This window comes from Gracilinanus agilis, chromosome 1, assembly GCF_016433145.1.
Source record: "Gracilinanus agilis isolate LMUSP501 chromosome 1, AgileGrace, whole genome shotgun sequence".
Lineage (NCBI taxonomy): Eukaryota > Metazoa > Chordata > Mammalia > Didelphimorphia > Didelphidae > Gracilinanus > Gracilinanus agilis.
In genome coordinates this window covers 445,524,943-445,534,929 of record NC_058130.1, presented here as the reverse complement: position 1 = coordinate 445,534,929, position 9,987 = coordinate 445,524,943, and the positions used below count along the sequence as shown (strand labels likewise).

Below are 9,987 nucleotides of genomic sequence, written 5' to 3'. Positions count from 1 at the left end.
ATATATATATATATATATATATATATATATATATATATATATATATATATATATATAGAGAGAGAGAGAGAGAGAGAGAGAGAGAGAGAGAGAGAGACAATAATCATTATCTTCCATCTTAGAATCAATACTGTGTGTTGGTTCCAAAGCAGAAGAGCAGAAAGGACTAGGCAATGGAGGTTAAGTGACTTGCCCAGGAAGTATCTGAGGTCAGATTTGAAATCAGGACCTTCCATCTCCAGGCCTGGCTCTCTCTATCCGCTGAGCCACCTAGCTGCCCCACAGAGGTCTTTTAAAGGTATTTAGCAAAGAAATTGACCCAGGGTAGGCACTTAATAACTGTTTGTTTCCTTTCTTTGTTCTGTCCTATTCCAGGAAGTTATTTCATCATTACATTGTTTCAAATGTTACCATCACATATGGCAAAAGGAGAAAGAAGACACTATTATGGAATTTTTAAGCAACAAGCCCTCACTTTCGGAATTTGAATCTCAGATCCTCTATTTCCGAGACTTAGAGCAGAAAATTAATGCTGAGCCTGAATACATCTGTGTAGGAGCCATTGCATTATACACAGGTAGGTAAATCTTCTTTTAGTTATTCATAGAAACTCAACAAATATTTTTATCACTTCGTCTCTAGATTACTATTTCTGAGCGCCTGGGTTTTCTTTAAGATTGACTTTGCTTTTATGAAACTGAAGCAGAAGAGTCTAGTTTGTAAGTTTTTATTTATTCCTGTTATACACAATCAGCTATTTGAGAATCTGTAGAGATGTAATGAATGCTTTGCTGCTATGCACTGAAAATGAATGCTATTTAGAGAAAGGGAACACATCTGATGTATTTGGTATTAAAATTGAGCTTTTTCAAGAAATAAAGATATAAAAAAACCTTAGAGGTTTTTCTTCAAGGGCAATGGATATTTGATGCATAGTTTTTAGTATTTTACAATGTGCTTTGGGTTCTTATGAGGACAAGCATTAATATATATATAATCTTAAGGAGGGAAATGTTTCTAGTCTGAATTTTTGAGAGAAAGAGAACTAAGAGGTATAAAGCTATTACGCTTCCATATAATATTTTTGGTATCTATAGAACACAGAGGAGAAAATGAATGAGGAGAAGAAAAAGAGAGAAACTCTAAATTAAGGAGATTTTGGGTGGTTTTATTTGGCAGATAGTGTTCTAACTTTTCCAAAATATATTGTGAACTTTATATTTTATAGCTGACCTAAAGATGGCATTGACTGTAGAAACCAAGGCGTGGATGGTTAAAATCGGCCATCATTGTAACAAGAAATACAAAACTGAAATGGAAAATGTTTTTACTTTGGTTGAAGAGCTCAATAAAAAATTAAATCGTCAAATTAAAGACTTGGATGACATCAGGATAGCAATGGCTGCACTTAAAGAAATCAGAGAACAGCAAATTTCCATAGATTTTCAAGTTGGCCCTATTGAGGTAAAGAACAAGAATAAGATTACTGTTAATAAGAATATGTTGTTATTCGCGTGGTTATCCACTATAGCCATTTATTTGATTCTCAGTAGTTTTGTGCCAATTTGATCTGGAGTGGAAAGAAGTTGCCCTTTGTTCTGGAGAAGAAAGGGGCATAAGACACATAAACAGATTATATGAGATTCGAGGGGGAAATAGTTTTAGTAGTAGTAATACAGTAGTTATTATAGATTAATTTATGTACTTTTAAGTAATAAAAAAACAATTTCCTTAAAGTAGTTCATAATTTAATATTTAATTAAAATAGACCATATCCCAGCAAAGCTAAGAGTTCACAACTCCCTCTTCTAAAAAATATTACTTTTCTATAGTTTATTTTAGGTACATGAAAATAATAGCTATGATCTTGTGTGTGTGTATGTATATGTATACAGTGATGAAGATATTTCAGCAGAAGTGGGCTATAAGATCCATTATTTTATATTAAATTTAGAAAAAAAATTGCTTTTATATAATTTAGTGACACTAGGCTTATTACTGAATTGTCAGCTACATTATTGAATAATTCTAATGATCAGGATGGGCACTGACTTCACAGTTCCTGAATTCCACTTTGGGGAAGTGCTCTTGACAGATTTCTGGTTTTTCTTTTCCTCAGTTCCCTTAACCCCTGAGATAATAAATGACATAAATATCTAAAGTACACTAGAGAATTCATAAGACACAGCATGCCTTGCAGTGTGAGCTAAATGGCAAAAATATTTATTGTGTAAACTCTAGACGGTGCTGCAGAAGGCAGAACTCAACTGGAACTTTCTCTTTATTTCCTTCTCCCACTAGAAATGTAGAAGGGCTGATTTCTACACACGTATCACCGCGCATGGGACTGGCTTAGGGATAAGACTTTCTTCTCTGGTACTCATTTTTACTCCCCAACAATTCCCTGGACAGTTCAAGTTGCCTAAACCACCCTAATTCAAAGCATCTTCTGGATCTCAGAGATGAATTTGGGGTTTTCACTAGGGGCATCTGCCTGAATCTACAGGAATTCCTGCTAATTTGTGGAGTTTAAAAAAATACAAATTTTTAATTCCAGGTATTAATAAAATATAATACTCTGAGTCCCTGGATCAGTCCTACATCTGGTTGTTGGAACAAATTTAACTCTCCTGATCTAATATTCCTTTCTGTCTAGATTTCAAGTAGTCCTTATGGTTTTGTTCCAACAATCGCCTATGTGTTTTAATTAGGTCACACAGACCATTTCTTTAATCATCACACTTTTTAGGGCAAAGGAAAATGAATAAACAACATATTAAGGCATGGTAAAGAAATTAGGGACCAGGTTGGCCCAGTTGGAAAGAGATAGAGGGGATGGAGGAGAAGCCTTTCTGGAACTTTCCCACAGTACTAAAACAAATGGACATTAAACAGGGTAAAAACAAGTTCTGTGATCTGTGGAGGGGGTACGGGGTAGCCCTGAAATTAGCTTGCTACACTTAGCCCCCAGACCTGGAGTAAATACTGCAAGATATCTTTAGAGACCCAATTCTTTCTTTCTTTTTTTTTTTTAATCCTTACTTTCTCTTTTAGAATGGATAAGAGCTAGGCAGATGGGGTTAAGTGACTCACCCAAGATCACACAACTAGGAAATGTTTAAGATCAAATTTGAACCCAGGACTCCCATCTCTAGGCCCAGCTCTTGATTCCCTGAGCCACCCAGCAGTGCCTTCCCTGGGCCCTCTGTTTATAATACTTTCATTAAGGTCTGCAGCTACAGATTCTGCTCAGCTCCATCTCCTGTTCATGATGATTTTTAGCCTTCAATTTTCCAACCACTTTTGAAGTCTCCCACTGTGTGGCCTTGAAATTGTGTACTTGTGAATGTTTTTTTCCTAGGGCATTGAACTACAAATCCCATGATGCTTTGCTAGCTTACAGATACTTCCTACTTTGCTTGCAGAGTGCCACTCTTTCCCCATTTCTCCCTTAGGCATGCTATATTCATATATTTGCTTTTTTTCTCCCCTTTATTTCTTTTGACTTTGCTCTGGTAGCAGAGGTGGACTTATTTAAGCATTTTGTCTCTTCCTGCTCTTAAAGGTTCACTGAATTAAAGCTTACTATTCCTTGATCTATTTTTTCTATTTAATTTAATTTAATTAATTTAAATCTTAATTTTTATTAAGGAAAGGTTTCTATACATGTTTTTTTATGTACCTATCTAATTTTTTTTGGTCTCCAGGAATCCTATGCTCTACTGAACAAATATGGACTCTTGGTGGCAAAGGAGGAAACTGAAAAAGTTGATACTTTACGTTATACCTGGGAGAAGATTTTGGCCAGAGCAAGTGAAGTTCAGCATGAATTATTCACATTGCAGCCAAATTTCAGAAGAGAACTTATTAGTACTGTAGAAACCTTTGTTGAAGATTGTAATCAATTCTATTCAGATTATGACATGGTACTAAACTAATTTTTCTATGTTTATATTTATTCTATATTTATGTTTTATATTTAAATTCTATATAACAAAAAGGAGATAAATTTAAGGGGAAAATTACTATTTAAAAATAATGAGTCTTAAAATCAATACTATAAAGGATCCTTTTTTTCTTGGGGGTCCTATAATTTTTATAGGATTAAACTTACTTAAAATTCTACCATAAATTTCATTTCTTTTTATTTTGACTTTAAGTAGTCAAAAGTGATTAAAAATCAGTTTACAGAATTTCGACATTCAATCTACCTTTTATTACTTAGGTCATGGAATTAAGAGTTTTCCCCAAATTATCTGGAACAATTTTTGATAGTAATGTTTCCCATTAATAAGAATGAATATTCTGGTATTTGTCAATTCTTTCCCTAACATCTAAGAACCAGTAAATATGACTGGGGAGGAGTGGGTAATATTCCTGACCCCTATGTGACATTGGACTAAACTACAGAGCTTATCAGTGATGTATTGGAAAAAAATGATGGATGTCTTAGTGTCATGGAGAAACAAGAGCCTGTGATATTTTGTTTTCTTCTTTTCTTAGTTCAAACCATCTTTTGTCTTTAAAAAAAAAAAACGCAATAGTCATTGACTTTCCCCTCCTCCTTTTCATGTGTGTGCAAAAATCTTCTGTAAAAGAGAAAGTAATACACCCCTTAAATCTTAAGCTTTCTGTTAAGTTAATAGTGACACTAATTTTATTCCTTTTATTTTAAGCATGATCCATATCTTATATCCCTTAAAATAAAAACTGAAAGCATGGAAAACTACTAAATGAAACTAAGGAACCTTCTAATGCTTGGCACTTTCTTATGCAAATAACATACTTTATTAGCTCTTTATCTTAATTTTATTTCAGAATGGTCCCATGGCTGCTGGTCTAGAACCCCAAGAAGCCAGTGATAGACTTATTATATTCCAGGTAAACTTTCTAATGTATAAAGTGGCAGAAGTAACATTGTATGTACATCATGTTAAAATGATTTTATATTATCAGTAATAAGAAAAATAGATGTAAGAAATCCCATGAATAATCAAATAGAAATGATTAGTTATGGGAACATGTGTTTGTTCAAGTGAAAAGTGATTTTTAGGGTCAATTAACAATTAAATGTAGAAATATATGTATCTGTTACTAATATCTTATTTTAGGTATACCTTAATGTTTTATTTTAATTCTCCTCAGAAATCATTTAAGCATCTTTTTTTTGCTAATATTTTTCTTAGACACGATTTGACAATATATTTCGCAAATATGTCACTTACACGGGTGGAGAAGAGCTTTTTGGGTTGCCTGTGACTCAGTATCCTCAGCTCCTTGAGATAAAGAAGCAGCTTAATCTTCTCCAGAAAATCTACAGCTTATACAACAGCGTCATTAACACTGTCAATGGATATCATGACATGCTTTGGTCAGAAGTGAATACTGAAAAAATAAACAATGAACTCCTAGAATTCCAGAACAGGTGAGGAATTATGAAAGACTAGGATGTATGCAGCAAAAGATCTCACAGTTCTTAAATGCTAATGATGTTCTTAAATAATTTTTATCTTTCTTTCATTTTTTTATCCCAGATTTTTGAGAAGCATTTTCATTGCTTTGTTGTCAAAACAATCATCAAATTGTATTTGTTTCATTATACTCTTATGAGTGGTGATATGTAAGCACATCATTTAAATTTGAAATGAATGAATTGAATGAAATGTCAATTGTTTTTCAACACCCTGTCTTCATTTAAACTAAACTTATCAAATATTAGGAGTCTATGTTTAAAAATCTGTTAACACAATAGGAATTCATAGATTCTCCTAAATATTATAAAATGTTATAATAATGAAGAATAAATAAACATTTATTAGGTGCTATCAGTTAAATAATATCCTGGGACACAGATACAAAAGTCAGATACACTCTGCCCTCAAAGAAATGATCTTCTAATAGGAAAGGATAAAACATATAAGATATAGGGGTTTTATTTGTGTTTATATATATATATATATTCATATATACATATGTATTATTCCTATTGTTCACACACACCTACACGCACATATATATGATGAACTATAGGTAAATCAATTGACACTCACTTTACAGAAGCAGTGGTACTATTAATTATATTAATAATTAGAGCAAGAGATGGAAATGAAAGGGAAGGAAGGTTGCAGGTAGAGGCACTCTTAATAATCATAACTTAAAATCCACACTATAAAGGATGTATTCTTCCTTGAGGCCCTATCATTTTAAAGGATTAAACTTAATTAATACTCTCATAAATCTCATTTCCTTTCATTTTGACCTTGAGCAATCTTAAGAGATTAAAAAGGTTTTTTAGTATAGAATTTTAACAGACGGCCCATCTTTTATCATTTAAGTCATGGATAAAATAAGCAATTATTAAGTGCATTCTAAATGCCAGACATTGTGCTAAACACTTTACAAAAATTGATTTATTTGATTCTCACAACAATCCTATTTTACAGTTGAGGAAATTGAAGTAAACAGGCTAAATGACTTGCCCAGGGTCACACAGTTAGATTACCCTGAGGAATAGGAAATGAAAATATCACAGAACATTATCACAGAATCTCATATTTAGAAGGGGCGACAGAGGTCTTCTAAATCCAGGCCATTCCTTAATAGTAATCTCTTCTACAGTATTCCTAGCAAATGGTCCTACTATATTCATTTTTTGATAGTTCTAATTATTAGGGAGTTTTCCCTTAAATTAATTTAAATCTCCTTCTCTGTAATTTCACTTATTGTTCAGAGTTTTTTCTTCAGGATCTCAGTAGAACAAACCTAATCCCTATTTCACATGACAGAATTTCAGATGGATGAAGACAGTGATTATGTGCATCAGTATTTCTTCTCTGTCTAAATCAATTTCCATTTTATAAATAAGGAATCAATGGCTCAGGTTGAGGTTAAATGGTCACTAACTAGCAAATATCATTGCAAGGATCTGAACTTAAGTTGTCTGATCCCAAATCTAATATAGTTCCATTATAACATACTGCCTTATATGACCTTTGGGATGGAACCAGGAAATACATCTATCTCATCCTACTTAGTGGGTTTGTGTGCCCAAAGTCCTAGTATCCTTCGAAAATGATTCCTTGGAAAGACTCATTCCAATCATTATCTTGGTTTCCTTTTATGAAGATTGATCCTCTGTAGCATAAAGTCTTGGCAACATAATGCCACCTTTGTGATGATGTAGCCAAATTAGTTTATGTGTAATGCAGATGAAGCCTCCCTAAAATTTATAATAGTCTCTTCTGTGAAAAGGTATTAGGTGAAACAAAGTGATTTGGACAGTTAATTCCATAGGAACAATACTTTAAATGAGCAACTGACCAATTGATACTTGACTTGGTTTTCTTGAATATCAAGTCTTTAGTTCTTTTGTCTTAAGGTAATTTTTGTGAAATGGCCATGATTAGAATAGTGTTATTGAGATCATATCTCCAGATAATTGGAAATCTCAATTTAGTGAGGTCTTCTTTGCTAGATACAAAAAGATAAGAAGGAAATAGGTTACCTATTTAGTCTTCCCTACTGGTTTCTTTTTTTAGATGTCGGAAACTTCCACGTGCTTTGAAAGACTGGCAAGCTTTCCTGGACCTAAAGAAGACCATTGATGATTTCAATGAGTGTTGTCCACTGTTGGAACACATGTCAAATAGAGCCATGATGGACAGACATTGGAAAAGGATTGCAGAACTCACTGGCCATAGTTTTGATGTTGAGAATGAGACCTTTAAATTGAGGAACATCATGGATGCACCTCTTCTTAAATACAAAGAAGAAATAGAGGTATTCTTGGCGAGAGGTGATGAAGTTGGGAGGGAAGATGGAACACTTTTTACACATTGTTCAAATATAAAGTAATCTATTGACAAATATTCCTAGAGAAATGAGAAGAGAATAATTTTTTTAGGCAAAAAAGCTTGTGTTTGCTTTCTCAATTTGACCCTTCTTGCTAATGGTTCTTTTTTTGTTTTTGTTCTAATTCTTTTTTTTAAAGATATTTTATTTTGCAAATTACATGTAATAACAATTTTCAACATATGTTTTATGAAATAATAAGATCTAAATAGTCTCCCTTCCTCCCTTTTCTTCCCCCTTTCAGAGATTATAAGCAATTTGATCTGGGTTATACATATATTATCATGCAAAACATACTTGCATTTTCATCATTGTTATAAGAAAATATTCATATAAAATCAAAAGCCCCAAACAAATGCATAAATAAGCTAATGTGAAAAATTGTGTGCTTTATTTGCATTCTAACTCTAACAATTCTTTCTTTGGAGGGGGATAGCATTCTTGATCATAAATCCTTCAGAATTCTCCTGGATGGTTGTGGCTGATGGTTCTTTCTAAGCATTAATTTAAATTTAATCTTCAATCAGTAATGAATCCAATTCCACATACCACAGTAATACTATGGTCCAGACAAAGAGACCTGTCTGCTCTTTATTATGCAGAATATTCTTTTCATTTGCACAAGCTGAACCCCCATGCCTGGGATATATTTCTTCCTTACTTTTGACTCTTGAGGACCTCAGGTTCCTTCAAAAGCTGAGCTCAGATTATTCTAACTTACAGGAGTTTGATATAATTTTAATAATGAAAATTCTACAAATTAGCCCTACACATTATTAATTGTATCTTGTTTTGGATTTGGAAGACTAACATGTTTCCTGACACATTTATATGCATAGGAGGAGAGGAGAAGAAAGAAAATTGTTGCCAGAAAAGATAGGTGGTTACTTTAAAAAAATAATATAGGGATTTCATGTGGAAACACCATGCATAACCATCACAACCATTTTTGTACACCAATAAATATGTTATATATAAACATATATAGATATTATATTCACAGTACCTTAAGAGGTAATACTTGCCATTTGGGAAAGGAAGGGAATCAGGAAAGACCTCAGGCAGGAAATATTGCTTGAACTAAGTTATAGAGGAAGCTAGTCATCCTAAAAGATTGAAGTGAAGTATCATATTCCAGACAGACTGCAAAAAGTCATTGAGAGAGATGGTGAAATTTGATGTGTGAGTAATAGCAAGTAGTTGAGTTTGATTAGATTGTTGCCTGGGAGAAGGAGAATAATGTATAATCAGTCTCAAAAAGTTGGATCTACTTTATGAAGGACTTTAATTAACAAATAGGAGTTTTATCCTAGAGGCAATAATGAGTCATTGAGACATTTTGATTGGGGGATGTTGGGGATGATGTGACATGTTCAGACTTGTGTTTCGTAAGTATCATTTTGCTATTTATGTGAATGAGGATGTATTAGAGAAGGGATAGAGTTGTGGCAAGGAAACCAATTAGTCTATTGTAATATTCCAGGAAAAAAATGATGAGGGTCTGAAGTGCAGTAATTTATAAGAGTTACTATCACTGAAAAATTCATTACTATCTAGCCTCATGATGATATTTCTTTTCAGTCATCTCCATTTCATGTCTTCTAAATTCCAACTACCATCTTTAACTCCCCACAGTTCCCCAGGGACTTTTGGCTTTGGCTTTGCTCTGGAACCATCCTGGGCTATGATTGGCAAGCTTTCACCTTATCTTGCTTTGATCTAAGCCTCTATTTTATTTTCCATACATCTTCATGTCTTGTTGCTGTTTCCATACCCAGCTTTCCTCTTTTGTATAGTTTTCCTCTATTAAGAAATAAGCTCCTTGAGGGGAAGGATTGTTTCAATTTCTTGTATTTGTATCCTCAGTGTTTAGCACAGTGCTTGACCTGCGCATCTCTTTTGCTCCCTTCCCCTCCCCTCTCCCCTCCTGTCCTCTCCTCTCTTTATTCTCCTCTCCTCTCCTCTCCATTCTCCTCTCCTCTCCTCTCCTCTCCTCTCCTCTCCTGTCCTGTCCTCTCCTCTCCTCTCCTTTCTCCTGTCCTCTCCTGTCCTCTCCTCTCCATTCTCCTCTCCTCTCCTCTCCTCTCCTCTCCTCTCCTCTCCTCTCCTCTCCTGTCCTCTCCTCTCCTCTTCTCT

The 9,987-nt window shown here is 33.9% G+C and overlaps 1 protein-coding gene across 1 annotated transcript in view; it reads left to right on the top strand.

Moving 5' to 3' along the window:
- The window catches only part of DNAH5 (dynein axonemal heavy chain 5), a 293,673-nt gene that overhangs the window by 84,251 nt on the left and 199,435 nt on the right, over window positions 1–9,987 (top strand). Inside the window, exons 23-28 of the mRNA XM_044681991.1 lie at window positions 376–577; window positions 1,229–1,464; window positions 3,708–3,926; window positions 4,819–4,881; window positions 5,187–5,425; window positions 7,539–7,779. Coding sequence (XP_044537926.1) covers window positions 376–577; window positions 1,229–1,464; window positions 3,708–3,926; window positions 4,819–4,881; window positions 5,187–5,425; window positions 7,539–7,779 — 1,200 coding nt within the window. The remainder of the gene's footprint in view (window positions 1–375; window positions 578–1,228; window positions 1,465–3,707; window positions 3,927–4,818; window positions 4,882–5,186; window positions 5,426–7,538; window positions 7,780–9,987) is intronic.